The 17,488-nt window shown below is 50.7% G+C and overlaps 1 protein-coding gene across 1 annotated transcript in view; it reads right to left on the bottom strand.

Annotated features, from left to right (window-relative positions):
* Positions 1-9: 9 nt before the first annotated feature.
* Positions 10-17,488, bottom strand: part of MYO1H (myosin IH) — a 35,959-nt gene continuing 18,480 nt past the window's right edge. The window contains exons 23-32 of the mRNA XM_056859115.1: positions 16,667-16,826; positions 16,025-16,108; positions 15,195-15,288; positions 14,503-14,558; positions 14,209-14,344; positions 12,777-12,847; positions 5,789-5,883; positions 3,875-3,978; positions 1,268-1,366; positions 10-161 (exon numbers count right to left, since the gene is read on the bottom strand). Coding sequence (XP_056715093.1) covers positions 10-161; positions 1,268-1,366; positions 3,875-3,978; positions 5,789-5,883; positions 12,777-12,847; positions 14,209-14,344; positions 14,503-14,558; positions 15,195-15,288; positions 16,025-16,108; positions 16,667-16,826 — 1,051 coding nt within the window. The remainder of the gene's footprint in view (positions 162-1,267; positions 1,367-3,874; positions 3,979-5,788; positions 5,884-12,776; positions 12,848-14,208; positions 14,345-14,502; positions 14,559-15,194; positions 15,289-16,024; positions 16,109-16,666; positions 16,827-17,488) is intronic.

Below are 17,488 nucleotides of genomic sequence, written 5' to 3'. Positions count from 1 at the left end.
CACTCCCACTCACAAAGGCAGCTGCAGAAAATCTCCCAGAAGCTTTTGGTCGGAGCCCAGATGTTTGGGAACCGGTAGGTGCAGCGGGTGGCCCACCAATGACTGAGGAAATCTGTAGCCGCGACGGGAGACCCTGCTCTGCACCTTCTGCCTCTCGGCCACTGCAGCCAGAACAGAGGTCAGCAGGGAGGAATTCTCTGAGGACCTTAACATGTTTTCTTCTTTCAGTGCATTCCTAGTGTTGGTAGAGTGCACAGTAGAAATGGAGAGCAGGGCAGGGGGTGTTTGTGAGCATTGATTTAGTGGCCTCCAAGATTCAAGTCCACAGCGTTCTGGCAAATGCATTGCCCAGGGGAGCACCCCATGCTTGCAGCTGTCTGGAACAAGCGGCAGGTCACACCCCTAGGGGGGGTGCATCATTCCAGTTGCACAAGGTTACCTCGGCAGTAATTACCAACTCTTGCATAGAACAAATGACGGCTTCTTATTATGTCAGTGTGCGTGTTCTGTGTTTTACACTCATCTGGGAAGATGCAAAATAAATCAGAAACGTTTCCTATTTAAATGTGCCTCTGAGCTTCCTTGAAAGTAGCTCCCTATTGCTTTCTCCTGAATTGTTTCAGCTGCTGAGGCCAAGGGCTCATTACTTGCAGGAGGCAGAACGGTGTGTCGTATTTAATCCAGAGCAGGCCTTTCAGCTTTTTGACCAGTGGAGAGCACCTGCAACCAGCTCCAAATTCAGGGTACGAAGAGAATGCAAGGGGGAAATGCTTTGCGGAGGATGAAGCCGGATGCACAGCCTCATCTGCACATGCAAATCTTGCTTTGGTGCCCCAGTCTGAGTCACAAGAAGAAAACACCCTGCCCTCTTTCCTCCACAGCTGTAGGATCCGCCAGAACAACTTTTAGCCTTATGTGATTTTTGCAGCTAAGAAATTCTGCAGATTGTAGAGGACTTGAGCACATGACCTGAAGAACATACTTGGGTCCAACAAGCCTGGCTAGAGGCCCCTGTGACTCACATGCCTTGCCTGAACTGAGCATGCACACAGCCAGCCCTGCCTATGGTTGTGGACAGCAGGGGAAGATCAACCAAGCTGGTCTCCTGGGGAATGACTTCCCAGTGAGAAGGATGAGGGCTGCCCAGAACAAACCTCACTTTCTTTACAGACCCAACCAGATGGCGACTTAAATATGGACACACAGATCAGTTTCAAGCTCTGTAACTTTCTCTCCATCTCTTTATTTGCATCACCATTTACAGTACCTTCTGTCTCGCTGACGCAGAGCGAGGCACAATTCCAGCAGCAGGCAACACGGCAACTGGCGAAAGCTACAGGCTGGGTCCGGAACGTCCGCTCGGCAGCTGCGGGTGGCAAAATCCAGGGCTGCTCACAGCCTCAAGTTGCCTGCCAGCGGCTTGGTCTTGAATGAAGGAGGCCAGACTTCTTCCCAGCTGGAGGGTCATCGAGCTTTTACCCTCTGCTGTTTCTCTTCTTTTGTAAGCAGCTTAAGCCCACCCCGGAAGCCATGGCTGGAGCCCCTCTTCTTCTGGTAGCAGAGTTGCTTTGCTTTAAAAAGGCTTAGTGCAGTTAGAGCCATTAAGTGCAGTTAGACATAAATTATTTGGAACTCGGAACTTGGATTATAGAGAAAGTCACAAAACTAGAGCTCTAGCAGTGTTAACATCAATTGTTGGGACATGTAAGAGTAATGGTGGGTTATGTAACTAAGAGCTGTATATATTAAATATGTATACTATGATATTGCTTTTTTAAAAAGGTGAGACACAAGGGAGGTGCATCTGCAGCAGTCCTATGGCATCAGAACTCTCAAGGACGCGGCTCTTCTCCGTACAGGGTGATGTCTGAGATAACTTTCTGTTCCCAGCAGCCGTGGTAACAGGCAAAACCTGGAACTCGTTCCCATCAGGGTTTTTTCGCTTTGGGCGATACCTTTTGGATTTAAACATAAACAGGCAGTTTTCAGATGTAAAGAGGAGACAAATTCCCTTCTCATTTAGTATTCCCAGCAAGTGGAAGGCATCTTCACTCAAACAAGAAGATGAGGAGGTGGCAGCTGAGCTAGATGGGTTTAAAAAAAAAACATTTTAAAGGATGAAACATCATTTGACAATCCATGTGAGAGAGAATGGAACCTCTGATTATCAGGGTCCTGGAAGCAACAACGGGAAAGTCGAGCCTCTTTAGGTGCTGGTAGGTTTCAGCCCTATCCCCTCAGATCTCAGAAGCTAAGTGGGGTTCAGCTCTGGTTAGTACTTGGATTGGGAGACCACCAAGGAAGTCCAGGGATGCTACACAGTGGCAGGCGATGGCAAAACCTCTTAACATCTCTTGCCTTGAAAACTCTACGGGGTTACCAGAAGTCAGCTGTGACTTGACAGCACTTTACACGCACAAATAGGTTTCCTGGAAGCATCAGAATGACCACTATTGGAAGAGAATACCAGACTAGATTATCTTGATGGTGCTACATGGGAGGGGTTGTGGCTCAGTGACACGTGCACAAGGGGGCAAGCTACGGGAACATCCTTTTTCTGCCCGAGCCCCTGGAAAATCACTGGCTTGAATGAGCAAGGCAGACCAGCGGCCTAACTCTGACTCCCAGCATCTGTGATGTTCTGGGCTCTCTTGAAAAGAAGAACCACTCTCAAAGGCAGCACCTTTGACTGAAAAATAATCTCAACGTATGCTAGCCACTCCTGCATCCTCTGAGCAATAGACAAGCGCTTGCCAAGAGGAAAGAGCCTGATGTTTGCAACAAATAAGCCTGGACAAAGCAAACAAAGAAGGAGGGACTCCCTCTCCTGCAGTTTAAGATGCCATCTAATATCAGATCACATGAACACATGAAGCTGCCTTATGCTGAATCAGATGAACCTTGGTCCATCACGGTCAGTATTGTCTACTCTGACTGACAGGGTCTCTCCAGGGTCTCAGGCAGAGATCTTTCGCATCATCTACCGCCTGGTCCTTTGAACTGGAGATGCCGGGGACTGAACCTGGGACCTCCTGCATGCCAGGCAGATGAACACACATGAGCACATGAAGCTGCCTTATACCAAACGAGACCCTTGGTCCATCAAAGTCAGTACTGTCTACTCAGACCAGCAGCGGCTCTCCAGGGTCTCAGGCAGGGGTCTTTTGCATCACCTACTGCCTGGTCCTTTGAACTGGAGATGCTGGGACCTTCTGCATGCCAGGCAGATGCTCCGCTACTGAGCCACAGCCCCTCCCCTCCAGACGCTGGATCAATAAAAACTCCAATCCTTTTCAAGTGGGAGAGACTGAAGGTTCAGTGCTGGAGGTCCTGGGCAGAATCTCCAATAGAAGCTGAATCTCCGAGAGCAGGGCTAGGAAAGGCCCCTCCCTGCTTGCCCAGACCTACAGCAGGACCCAGGAGAAGGCAGCTTCGGGTCATCTTCTTTGACAAGATACTTTCTTCAAAACAGCAAAGTCTGCTTCGGCTGCCGCCGCCACCACCCTGCCCACAGGCTGGACATCACCACTGGCTTACGAAGCTGAGAAAAACTTTCCCCTGAAGCTAGTTACAGGCAAGACTGGCTGACTTCAGCAGCCCCCAAGCAGAAATTCTTCCCCCAAAACCCACTTTTTACTGGTAGATCAGTTCCCTTCCCATCCACATCTGGCAGAAGGCATGGGGACTTGAGAGAGCCAGCGTGGTATAGTGGTTAGAGTGTCGGACTAGGATCTGGGAGACCCAGTTTTGAATCCCCACTCTACCATGGAAGCTCGCTGGGTGACCTTGGGCCTGTCAGGGTTGTTGTAAGGAGAAAATGGAAGAGAGGAGGTGTAAGCCCCTCTGAGTCTCCATTGGAGAGAAACTGAAGGACTCACCACAGTCAGTTGTCCACTTTTGGCCTTGTAGATCCGAGACTCGTGTGCAGTGGTGAAAATGATGGTGGATTCTTTCCCAGACCCCAAACTGTACAGGAGGCTACAAAATAGACACATACCCCAGAGACCGCGTCAGGCTTTCCGCAGTGCAGCGTCAAACCTAACATGGCCTCTTAAGGCCATAGAACTTGCTTGTTTATGAACTAAAGCTAAAATTCTCGGGTTGCTTCTACCCATCACTGGGCACTTGTGCAGTGCAAGCATGGAGCAGCCATAGCCCTGACCGGTACGGTACCCCCTGTACCCACATGCCCAGAATGCCAAACATGCACTCCAGGCCTGCTGGGAGTCAGTAGGGTGAAAGAAAACAAGCAGAAGAGAAGGGCCCCTGCCCCAAGGAAGATACTACCCTAAAGCTAGGCAGAGGGAAAGGGAACAAGGGATGGAGGACAGGCCCAAACCCTTCACTCAGCTTTTCCTCTGGTATGGCTGCTGCCCCTTTCCCACTGGCCTGGTAGCAGGACATTTAGCAGGATCGTTACCATGCCTGGAAAAGCTTCCAGTGCTGTGTTTCAGTGTTAGGCTGCTCCCAAGGACCAAGCTTCATGTTTAATGGGAGATCAAGGTTGGATCGCCTGACATGTTTGCGTTTTAACAGAGGTAAGCTAATACGGAGGAGAGGGAGCTATCAACAAGATGGGCAGATGGAGCCAATAACTTTTAACCTAACCTGCCCCACTGCATTTTGTCACTGGGAAAATGGAGACAACAACGGGGGGTGGGGAGGTCAACACCTCTTCCCCCAGCCACTGCCTCATACAAAGCCCCACCCCATTTCAGTTTTGGCTTTTTTTTTTAAGTTGGGAGATCCAGAGGCACTGCTCTCTTGTAAACGGGGTTTGCATGCTTTAAATTCACAAAAGCTTTGAAAGGGGGGGAAAATCACAAGTGCTTCCTTTCAAGTGCTCCCTGAATGGAATTAGGGAGTTAACAGAAACTATTTGTGGCAGAAATGGCTTTTGGGAGGGATTTGAGTAAAGCGAGATCTGGGAAGGACTCACAAGCCTAGGAGGCAGCCGGGAGAGGGTGGGGGGAGAATAGAAATTAGACTTAATGGAAAGTAGGTGCCTGGGTTTTAATACCGGCTTACTGGTTTCATAAACCTTCAACTGTTTCACATGTTATAAAGTCCTTATTGCAGCCACCATAAGGCTTTTGATCAGACATGCGTTGGGAATTCCATGCTTCCCAGGCATACAAAGGCCTGATTTGGATCAGGACCACGACATACAAGGAGAAGGGGCTTCAGACGTCCGCCTGCACTGCTATTTGCTCCACGGCAGAGTCTTACAAGTGCTGCTGGCTACATGCAGATTTACCCAGCAGCTCCCAGGGCTGGGAATAAGACGGTGCAGGGAGGGAGGCTGACACCCGTTCTCCCCATGTGTAATGGTCCTGAGCTGGATCAGGCCTATGCACACCTGGGAAGTGTGGAAATCCCAGAACATCTCTAACTGAAAGTCTTCATGGACATTGTAACATGTGAATCACTGGGCATGAAATTCAACCCTCAAGCCGGCTAAGCAGTTCTGTTTCTTTGGACAACAGATTTATACTGGAGGGGGAAAAATGCCCTGACCAGGAGGGCCCAGGCTAGCCCGGCCTCATCAGATCTCGGAAGCTAAGAAGGGTCAGCCCAGGTTAGTATTGGATGGGAGACCATCCAGGAAGTCCAGGGTCGCTATGCAGAGGCAGGCAATGGCAAGCCACCTGTGAACATCTCTTGCCTTGAAAACCCCCCGAGGGGTCAACCATAAGTTGGCTGCTACTTGACGGCAAAAAAAAACCCCACCCCTACACACAAGAGGTGTGTTGCCTGGCCAGTGCAGAACAGCAGTGGGGATGCTCACCTCCCCTGGGCAATCGCAATGTCCTCCTTGTTGGCCATCATGCAGATTTTAGTGGCCGTCTCAAACAGCTTTTCACACTTCAGAATTATATCTCCCTGGAAGCAAGAGGAGAGTCCCCCCCATTAGGCTCAGCACAGTCAAAAGATGAAAAAGCTGCAGCTACAGAAAGGGGCTCTGGCAGAACGAGCCTTGGGTACTTACCAGTGAAGGCTCCTTCTGCTCTGGGAGACGAAGGCCATCTTCAGCTTGGGTTCTTGTGTGTGCTTATCCGGGAGGCAGGAAACAAAACTGCAGATCTTCCCCTATCCTGCAGGAAGTAGCCCCTCCCATCTGCTGCAGCTCCAGTATTTTTAGAGCTTGACTGTAATCTCCCTGCAATAAATTCCTTCTTTCTTTTTTCTTTTTTTAAACAAACATGAAAATTGTACAAAAATGCCAGGAGGAGCAAACAACAAATAACAAGGCAGAAAAACGCCAACTGTACAACGAAATATACCAAACGGTAGAACGTCTACGATCTCTGCGTCTCAATAATTTATAAATATTATCATTTGTTTGCTTGTGAACAGGTACTGGAAAAAGGGTAAGGAAAATATGAAGGTGGAAGAGTCTTAATGATCTTAATTGGGAGGGGAAGATGGCCTTCATCTCCCAGAGCAGAAGGAGCCTTCACTGGTAAGTACCCAAGGCTCGTTCTCGCTCTGTGAGAGAAGGCCATCTTCAGTTCGGGACGTACAAGAGCTTAGGAATCTGGGTGGGTGTAATTAAGACTCCTCCACACCCTGTAACACCTTTTTCCCAAAGGTAGCCTCAGCGGAGGAAATCAAATCCAATTTGTAGTGCCGAATAAAAGTAGAAGTAGACGACCATGTGGCCGCTCTACAAATTTCCTCTACTGAGACATTTCTGGCAAAGGCGGCCGAGGTAGCCGCACTCCTGACAGAATGAGCTGTGATGTTCACTGGTACCGGTAAGCCAGAGGCCTTGTAGGCGTGAACAATGCACTGCCTAATATTGCTGCTGATGGCAGCCCTGGACATCGCCCTTCCCTTATTTGGAGCCGTTAGAGTGACAAATAAAGAATCCGTGAGTCTAATGTGATGGGTACGTTTAATGTAAATTCGTAACGCCCTCCTGAGATCTAGGGAGTGCCAAGATTTTTCCCTAGGAGAGGACGGATCTGGATGGAAGGTAGGGAGGACAATATCTTGTTCTCTGTGGAACCTGGTGTTTACCTTCGGGATGAAGGAAGGATCAGGACGAAGAACCACCCTGTTATTATGGAAGATGCAAAGATGAGGGGCAATGGACAATGCCCCCAGCTCAGACACCCTGCGGGCCGATGTTATGGCTGTTAAGAAAAGTACTTTGAATCTAAGCCACATCAGGTCCACTGTCCTGAGAGGCTCGAATGGTGGTTTAGTAAGAGCCGTAAGTACCGTATGTATCTTCCAGGTCGGAAATCTGTGAGCCACTGGAGGGGAGGTAGATTTAACCCCCTTAAGAAAGGCTTTTATGTGAGGATGGTTGAGAAGCGGGTATCCGGATACCTGAGGTACCAGAGTAGCTATAGCCGCCAGTTGCCTTCTCAAGGTGGCACACTTTAGACTGATCTTGCGGCCTTCCTCAAGAAAGGCTAGGATCCCTGAGATCTTAGGTTTAAGTGGATCCACGGAACTTTTCTTACACCAAGAATGGAAGACCTTCCATGTGGCGTTATAAATGCGAACAGTGGATGGGCGCCGCGATGCCAGAATAGTATTTACGATGTCTGGAGTGTAACCCAAGGCTAAGAGCCTCCTCCTTTCAATGGCCATACGGTCATTCTGAACCACTGAGGATCCGGATGACATACTGGGCCCTGTAGAAGGAGGTCGTGTTGGACTGGTAGCCTCCATGGTTCCCTGAAGGACATTTCCCGGAGAGCCGGATACCAAGGGCGTCTCGGCCAATCCGGAGCTACCAACAGTACTGTAGCCTTCAGAAGACGTATGCGGCGTATTACTCTCGGGATTAGGGGCGGGGGGGAAGGCGTAGAGGAGTCCCGATGGCCATGGTGCCAACAGGGCATCCGTCGCTTCTGCTGCTGGGTGTTTGTACTGTGTGAAAAATCTTGGGATTTTGCGATTCGTGTTGGATGCAAAGAGATCCACTAATGGATCTCCAAACTTCTGGGTAAGTTGGAGGAACACAGTCGGGTTGAGCTCCCACTCCGCTTCGTTGATTTTTTGACGACTGAGCCAATCGGCCTGCACGTTTAAGACACCCCGAATGTGTTCCGCTGTCAATGACCGTAGATGATGTTCTGCCCAGGTAAGAATCAGCGAGGCTTGTTTGTGAAGGGTGGATGAACGAGACCCCCCCTGTTTGTTGAGGTGGGCCTTCGTGGCCACATTGTCTGTTCTTATTAGTAGATGTGTCATCTCTATCTGAGGGGCAAAATGTAGAAGTGCCCTCCAGACTGCTTTTAGTTCGAGGGGATTGATACTCAGACCCTGTTCTGATTGATTCCAAAGGCCCTGAGTCGGCTGGCCTCGGAATGTGGCTCCCCATCCCGACAGGCTGGCATCTGTAAATAGCTGTTCGGGAGGGTCGTGAATGTAAGGAAGACCCTTGCACAGGTTGTTGGTGACAGTCCACCAATTTAGAGTCAGACGAGTGGCATTGGGAATAATGAGGTTCCTGTCCCTCTTCCTCATAATGTCTTGTTGGAACTGCAGAAGAAACCACTGAAGCGGCCTGGCGTGGAAGCGCGCCCAGGGAACTGCTGGAATGCAGGAGACCATGTGTCCCTGCAGTTTGGCGAGGGTCATTAGTTTGGAGGAGGGAGACCTGATTACCTTTTTGGCAATGGCTGCAATCTTGAGAGCCTTGTCCAGGGGGAGGAATAGAGAATTCTGGGCAGTGTCTATCAATACCCCTAGGTGTAAAAGTCTCTGAGTGGGTTCCAGGTGACTCTTTCAGATTGACCAGGAACCCATGATCTTGTAGCGTCTGTAAGACCAAGGTCGTATGTCTTAGGCTCAGATCTCTGGATGGAGCACATATGAGAATGTCGTCCAGGTACGGGTGTACCTGGACCCCTTGAGCCCTCACCAGTGCTATCAGGGTGACTAATACCTTGGAAAACACCCTTGGGGCGGACGAAAGCCCGAATGGCATGGCCCGAAACTGGAAAGAAAGGTTCTGGAAGGAGAACCTTAAAAATTTTCTGTGGGATGGATGCACCGGAATGTGTAAGTAGGCTTCGGTGAGATCTATGGATGTAAGGAAAGAGCGGGGGCGTAGGGCCTCTTTGATGGAAGTTAGGGTCTCCATACTGAACCGCCTCTTGATGACATACCTGTTGAGAAACTTGAGGTCCAGGATGGCCCTCCAGTCCCCGTTCCTTTTGGGGACTGTGAAGAAGTGAGAGTAAATTCCGCAAGAGCGCTCTGATGGCCCTACGGGCTCTATGGCCCGGATGTCTAATAGATGCTTTACCGCCTCCGCAGTGCGCAGGCGTTTTGTCCTGGAAAGAGATCGATGAAGGTATGTTACGCGGTCTGGAGGAGAACGTGCAAACTCTATTTGGTACCCCTGGTTGATGACCTGCATCACCCATGTGTCCGATTGGACGTCCGACCAAAGGGTAGCAAACTCCATGAGACGTCCCCCCACTGGGAGAGAGTTGGCGTCACTGTTTAGTTCCCTGGCGGGAATTGAAGGATTGTCTATCAGAATTTGGCTGTGAAAATGTGGGCCGCGAATAACGCCCCCCCCCTTCGAAAGAAGCCCCGACCTTGTGACCACTGTCCCTTTCTTTGGTCAGTGCGAAATCTATGGAGTGTGTGGGAGGACCTGAAAAAACCAGAGGAGCCTTTGTTGTCCCTGCGAAAACTTTTGGGCAGGGCCTTCTTTTTATCCTTTGTCTCTATAAGAATGGTGTCGAGCTGATCACCAAAGAGTTTGTCCCCTTGGTATGGGAACCCCATCAGTTCCGCTTTGGAATGGGTATCCGCCTGCCAAGGTCGGAGCCATAGAGCCCTCCTAGCGGCTGTCTGAGTGGCTATTGCCCTGGCAGAAAAGGACAGAGTGTCCAGAGAATAGTCTGCTAGAAAGGTCACCGCCTTGAGTACTCTGGATACTCCTTCCAGAGCTTTTCTATTGTTTTCAGGAATCAGTTGGTTGAGCTTTCTAGTCCAGACTATAGCGGCCCGAGAAATCAGGGCGGAGGTGACCGAGGCACTAATGGCCATGGCAGATGCCTCATGCGCTCTCTTAATGGCCAATTCCGCTTTTCTATCCAAGGGATCTTTAATAGGTCCCATACTGTCCCTGGCTACCACATCATAGGAGTGAAGTGCCACTACAGGAGCCTCCACTAGGGGGATCTGGAGTAACTGTGTCGAGGGCTTAGCTAAAGTATAAAACTTTTTTGAAATTGCTGTAGCCTGCTTGGAGGCCAGCGGTTTCTCCCACTCTGCCTTAATAAGAGTGGAAAAATAATCTGGCACAGGAATGGTTTTTGCTGGGACATTATGTCTGTGGAAGAACTCTTTTGCTCCTCTGAGTTTGTCTGACTCTAGAGGTTCTGAAACTTCCGCCAGATCCAGAGCTGCCAGGGATTTTGAGAGGAGAGATTGAAATTCTTCCTGGGGGAAGAGCCTGAGTTGTTTTTCTTCAACCGGAGGGGTTTCTTCACCTGAAGAGAACGCGCCCTCCTCTAATTCTACATCAGAAGAGTCAGGGGACATAGAAACATTATTGTTGGGGGGTGCCGGAGCTTTTCTGGCGGCTTTGGTGGTACTGGGAGTTAATTCCCTGCTGGTGTGCCGAGGGTTAGCTTGAACCTCAGTAGAAAAGGCCTCCTCGCGAATAAGGACTGGGGCCTCCTCGCGAGTAAGGGCCGGAGCCCCGTCCCTTTGCAAAGATGGAGTAGGGGATTGCAGGGCCTGCAGCCCTTCAACAAAAACACTCCTCACCAGCTGAACCAACTCCGCTTTTAGGGCTAAAAGACCACTTTCGCCCCCACCCGCCTCGCCAGTCTGTACCTCACCGGGCGCCGTCCAGTCTCCGCCTGTTACAGTCTCCGTCCCGCGATGTGCTGTTGCTGGCGACAGCGCTAATCGTTCTGGGACCTCGGCCGCCATTAGCCCCTGATCGAGGGCTGTAGTGCTAGCCGGCATTTCAAGCACGCTGTGGGGTGCAGTTAAGACTGAAGGCTCCTGGCGGGGCGGGGCGGGCTGAACGGCCGAAGCCGATGCACTAGCCTGGGGCGCTTTGATGAGAAGGCTAGAAGCAGCGCCTCTTGTCTTTGTCTGCGTCAGGCTAGGAGCCTCGCTTTGAAGCCTCTTACTCCTTTTGTGCGCCTGGCTAGAAGCCGCGCCTGTGGTGTCCTTTTTGTTTTTTAAAACCTTATCTGATTTATCTAAGGCTTTGCGCTTCTTCCCTGAAGGGGAAAGCGAAGCTCCGCTGCAGGACGGCTCGTCCAGGCTGCCAGTAGCTGCGGTAAGTAAACCCGGTACAAGATCCTGAGGTGAAATGAAGTCGTCACCCCGGGCCTCCGCCATCTTGTTTGGGCGGGAAAAATTTATTGCCTAGCCGAAGCTTGAGGCGTAGAAAACCAATTCCAATTTTTTTTTTTTTTTTGCACGCAGACACGATAGGGAACAAAAAAGGACACCAACAAGACAGGAGGAGACAGTTGAGACACAAGACTAGATATATTTCCTTATCTGAAGCAGGGAGACAAAAACGAACGCTGCTCTCCCGTCAAGGCAGGAAACAAAACTGGAGCTGCAACAGATGGGAGAGGCTACTTCCTGCAGGATAGGGGAAGATCTGCAGTTTTGTTTCCTGCCTCCCGGATAAGCACACACAAGAACCCGAGCTGAAGATGGCCTTCTCTCACAGAGCGAGAACTTACCATTCCAGGGATGTGCCCCCCCCCCCTTTACCACTACGTTAAAATGAATCTGATCAGAACAGAGAGCCCATGGGTCAAGATTGTGAGGAAACTACACAATGCTATCCAGCATTTTTATAGTCAGTTATGAAAGTATGAAGAGCCCCGTGGCGCAGTAAGCTGCAGTACTGCAGTCCAAGTTCTGCTCACAATCTGAGTTCAAACCCGACGGAAGTCGGTTTCAGGTAGCCGGCTCAAGGTTGGCTCAGCCTTCCACCCTTCCGAGGTCAGTAAAACGAGTACCCAACTTGCTGGGGGTAAAGGGAAGATGACTGGGGAAGGCACTGGCAAACCAGCCCGTAAACAAAGTCTGCCTAGTAAACGTCAGGATGTGACATCACCCCATGGGTCAGGAATGACCCGGTGCTTGCACAGGGGACCTTTACCTTTTTATGAAATTATGACTGAAGTGATCCATAAACCACCCTGTAGGGTAGGTCATTGCTATTATTTTCAACATTCAAATGGAGGAGCTGCCCTGACCTGGATGGCCCAGGCTAGCTTGATCTTGTGAGATCTCAGACGCTAAGCAGGGTCGGCCCTGGTTAGTATTTGGATGGAGACCACCAAAGAATACCAGGGTTGCTGTGCAGAGGAAGGCACTGGCAAACCACCTCTGTTAGTCTCTTGCCATGAAAACCCCCCAAAAGGGGTCGCCATAAGTCTACTGCGACTTGACGGCACTTTACACACACAATGGAGCCAAAGCTAGCAGTAAAGGTTGCTTCAATTCATGGCTGAAGGGAGATTTGAACAAGAGAATTTGCTGCCACTGTACATCGCTACCTTTGGCCCCCATCCTGGAGAACTGGCTGTAATGCAACAGTGAGGAATGCACTCCGCGCACACTGAGAGGTGCTTATCATGTATTCTGAGCCCTGGCACAGAGACAGCTTACAAAGCCGAGCCTGGCGGACAGGTTAGTATTCAAAGTAAACTGACAAGAAACAGGAGTTCTTGTCTGTTTCAGCGCAAACAGCATATTGACTTTTGGCTTGGCATTTCCTACACCCACAGGCAACTTCGGCAGGATTTGGTTACCTTTTGCTGCTTACATTCTTCCGAAACGTGGACGACTAAGATTCCGTCACTCAGGCCGCTGACAGAAAAACCTCGGAAGAGGGACACAAAAGTTCTCAGGGCAAAATGAGGTCCTTATTACTCAAATGCAAAGTGTCTTTTTGTTTTGGGATACCACCAAGAGATCATGCTGGTGGGAGAGATTTGCCAAAGTCTCTCCCTCCCCACACAGTGTTTTGAGTGAGATCAGCCCCTCCCCCATGACTCACCAGATTTGTAGTGGCTGCATGGATTTGGACCCCACCCCCCCACAACATTCTTCAGACCCAGGTTTTTGGCTCATTCAGGTATACAAGATAACCTTTCTTACCCTGCATGGAATTTTTAGCTGGGTTGTTTCAGATTTTCAAATGGTTGTACATATTTAAGTCATTATCAGTTTTAATTATGGGTAATTTTCATTATGGTTTTGTTGTTTGAGTTGTGTACTCTTTTATGGTCTAAGACGTTTGCAGAAATTTAACAGCAAGTAGTAATTAAAATATACACACACACAACATGCGGGGCAGGAGAAAGAATCCAGGTGCCTCTGATTAATTCTTGACACAGGCACACCCCTGGCAGTTTTCCAAACAATCTTAATATCAAGTAGTCTGGCACAGAGCTTAAGCACATTACAGAGGGTTCTGGGGAGCTTTTTAGGGCCTGTACAGTTCACAGAGACACCTGCTGGGTGGTGGGGTCTCCCAGTTGCCCCATGAAAGGAGACCCTAAGCAAACACTTTGAGGAAGGCGTGGCTGCCTTTGAAGGGGTTGTGTGTGTCATTGTCGAACTTCTCATTGAAGAACCCAAGATAAACTTCCATGGGACCTCTGCACCTCCCCACAAAGTTTGGACAAGCAAAGCTTGTTTGTGCCAAGGCAGACCACTTATTACCCCCATCCCATCCCCAGCTCACTACAGTCTATGCTGAAAGCTATTTCCCAGCACCTGCTACCCAGGAACACCAGGGACAAGATGAGGGGACCTCTGCAAGCAATTAATGTGCTCCGAGGCACAGTCCCTCACCCATGGCTGGTTCCAGGTTTCTGTGGGCCTCGGGCAGACTGTCCCCTGGGTCCCTCCCCCTCATGCACCCACCACCAGGCACTCCCACTCTTCTTCCCTTGTCTGCTCACTAGCCCTCCCAGTGCCCAGGCCCACAGCTGCCGCCAGCCCTCTCCCCAATGGCACTGGGCAGTGTGTGCCACAGGCAGCATGGGTAGTGGAGCAGGGCCAGAAAGTGAGTGGGCAGGGGGTGCCAGCAACAGTGCGCCCTGCCAGAAACCCTGGACCCTGGCATCTGCCCCACTTGAGGGTAGGCTGACACCAGCCTGGCACTGACCACGTAACAAGTTGAGGAACCACTCCACCAAAAGCCACAGGATGGTTGATGACCCCTGCCCGTTTTACCTTTGATCATTGGGTACTCCACCTTCTCCTTGATCTTGGCCGCCTCCACCAAGTAAGAGGAAACCCTGGTCAGGACAAGCAGCCGATCTCTGGGTTTGAAGCCTTTTTGGTCAAACTTCACCACGGGGGCCACGTACTGAAAACCACCACAGGCAGACCCCTTGGCAACCATGGAAGATGCTTCCCGACACCACCAAACGAGGCAGCCCACGGCAGCCTGGCACCCCCCGAGAGAGAGAGCCAGGGGTCAGCATCTCTCACCCTCCCCATGCGCACACGGTCTTCCATGCACACCTTAATCTTCTCATGGCGGATCAGCTGCAAGACTTTGGAGTGTAGCTCATCCTCCTCTAAAAGAGAAATGAGATTGAGCATCACAGGTCCCCATACAAGGGAATAATAAAATCATAGAGTTGGAAGGGACCACCAGGGTCATCTAATCCAAGCCCCTGCACAATGCAGGAAATTCATAACTACCTCCCCCCCCACACCCAGTGACCCCTACTCCATGCCCAGAAGATGACCAAGGTGCCCTCCCTCTCATGATCTGCATAGGATCTGCATTGCTGACAAAAGGCCATCTAGCCTCTACTTCAAAACCTCCGAGGAAGGAAAGCTCACCATCTCCCGAGGAAGCCTGTTCCACTGAGGAACCACTCTGACTATTAGAAATTTCTTCCTAATGTCTAGACGGAAACTCTTTTGATTTACTTTCAACCTGTTGGTTCTGGTCCGACCTTCTGGGGCAACAGAAAACAACTCGGCACCATCCTCTATATGATAGCCCTTCAAATACTTAAAGATGGTTCTCATATCACCGCTCAGTCTTCTCCTCTTCAGGCTAAACATACAGGGGCACACCCACGCTCAGAGTGCCCAAGAACCCCTTTCCATGCATCTTGCATCCCAGCAAGGGCACCCGAAAGACCCCTTCTGCCGAGACTAAACTCTACACAAGTGCTGTTCTTTGTCCCTCAGTTACTTACTCATCCTGGTGTCAGGGAACGGCTCGGGCACGCTATTGGCGTAGCCCTCTTTCTTCCCACGGAAAATGTTGCTCGCAACCACCTTCTGCTGCATCTGTTTGGGGAATCAAAGGAGACAGGATGCTGTCTGATATTCTGTCACAGGAAAATTGGGGACCAAAGCCACAAGTGACCCTGGCGATCTGTCACTCAATCCCTAGATGAGCATTTCAGCTACAAAAAACAGCCACAAGGACCCAATGAGGATTGGGGATGCAGCACTGGGGGAACAGGGGGGTGGGGTTAATATTTACACACACACCAGGTGATGCTTCCCCAGTGGGAAACCCCCACCCCCAACCCTGGTCTGCTTAAATGTGGGGGGGAGAGATGTGTACTGTGTCTGCTTTTTCTCTTCAGGCAGCTTAAAGCAGGCCATGGGAGTATTTTCTATTGGCAATGTGGCTCAGGTGGGAGGGAAGAGAGAAAAAACTGTTCCGTGGCCCTGGTGCTGGCCCGTATTGTCCCTCCTTGAAGCAGGTGGGGCTTAGAGATTGCCTGGAATGACAACTGATCCCCAAACAGAGATTGGTCCCCCTGGAGAAAATTGCTGCTTTGGAGGGTGACCTATATGGCATTGTGCCCTGTTGAGCTCCCATTCCCCCCAAACCCTGCCCATGCTCCACCCCCAAATCTCCAGGCATTTCCCAGACCACAACTGGTAACGCCACCAACAGCTCCTGCATGCCTGATGGGCTTCTGGGCCAAGCAGCGGGCTCAGTCCCAGGTAGCACGAAGTCCGAGCAGGCATGCACCTCAACCCCCAGAGCATTTGCAAACCCAGAACTTACTTGTGCTTTCCTCTCTGCTGTGATGCTGCGGCAGTATTTCCGCACGAGGGTCCTCCTGCAGAGCTTCTTCAGAAGCTCAGAAGTCTTTGTAGAAGGGGGAAATGTGGTCAATTGACATGAGAACAGCCAGAGGCCAAGGCTTTGCATACAGACGGGCCCAAGTTCAATCCCTGGCAACTCCCATTAAAAAGCTTTCCCCAAATGGAGTGAACATACAAAGCTGCCTTCTGCAGAAACTGATTCTGGGCCCACCAAGTTCAGCGCTCTCCAGGCTCCGGCTGGCATCCGCGCTCCAGGCTCCTTTTAGCTGGAGATGCTGGAACTGAACTCAAGACCTTTGGCATGCAAATCTGCCACTCTGCTGCTCAGGTATGGCCCTTTCCCTAAATACGTGAAGGTGCCTTATACCAGGGCAGCCACTGTTCCATTAGCTCAGCACCATCTCTTCTGACTGGCAGCCAAGATCTCTCCTAAAACCTTCTGCAAGCAAAGTAGAGCCACCACTGAGCCATGGCACCTCACCCAAAGCTTGTAAAAATATGATGGTTTATTGATACGTTCACATGATTGAAGTAATGTCGCTATTGCCAGTGTGATACAGCAACAGCCCACCAGCCCTTCATTAGGGTCCTCAGTTCTTACCTCTTGCAAGAGCGCAGGTGATTGAAGCCAGGTTTGGTCCAAGACTGTCTTTGGAAGATGGTCCCTGAGCTTCATAATGTAGGTGTACCGTGTGAGCTTCACGTAGTCCACGTTCTCAGGGTTCAGGGGTTGGTTCCGGTTCATAAAGCCTTTTATGTACCTGCAGAAAGGGAAGTGTCCCAACTCAGGACTGGCTTACCCACAAGCGGTGACATCACTTTTGGCATGCACTGGAAGTGACATCAGCACATTGCTGGTGATGCAGGGACACTCTTGTATTTTAGCAAAACTCTATGGTTTAACTGTAAGTTATGCACAAATGCCAGAGCCTCCCCAACATCATGCTGACATCATTTCCGGGTGTACGGGGAGTGACACCAGCACCTTGGGATGCTGCCGATGCCGCCCCCCCCATTTTCACCCCACCAGCCAGCTGAGCTGGCAGGAATATGGGGGGGGGTCCCTTTCCCCATTGGAGTGGGGCTGGCAGCCTTAAGTATAAGGCAGCTCCATGAGTTGATTTTTGTCCCCCCGCCAGAATGACTTGCCAGATTTGTTATTGTTTCAAAAGACTGCAACACTCGCTTGGCCAGTGGGGAGCCAAAGGAATGACGTGTGTACGCCAGTGGAAGGCAGGGCTTTCAAGCCACTTTGTTCTCTTTACTACCGTCTCAAGTCTGAACGAACAGGGATGAGACCACCAGTGTCCAAGAGGAGCCCAGCCCCCAGTCCTCCTGCTCGCCAGTGCAGCTGTCCCGTCCTCTCCCCAGTGCTGTGCCAAGGGGTCAGCGGTACGGGAGGGCCAAGCAAGAGGCGCACTCA

This window comes from Euleptes europaea, chromosome 13, assembly GCF_029931775.1.
Source record: "Euleptes europaea isolate rEulEur1 chromosome 13, rEulEur1.hap1, whole genome shotgun sequence".
Taxonomy (NCBI): Eukaryota; Metazoa; Chordata; class Lepidosauria; order Squamata; family Sphaerodactylidae; genus Euleptes; species Euleptes europaea.
This window is presented reverse-complemented; position numbering and strand designations above follow the sequence as displayed.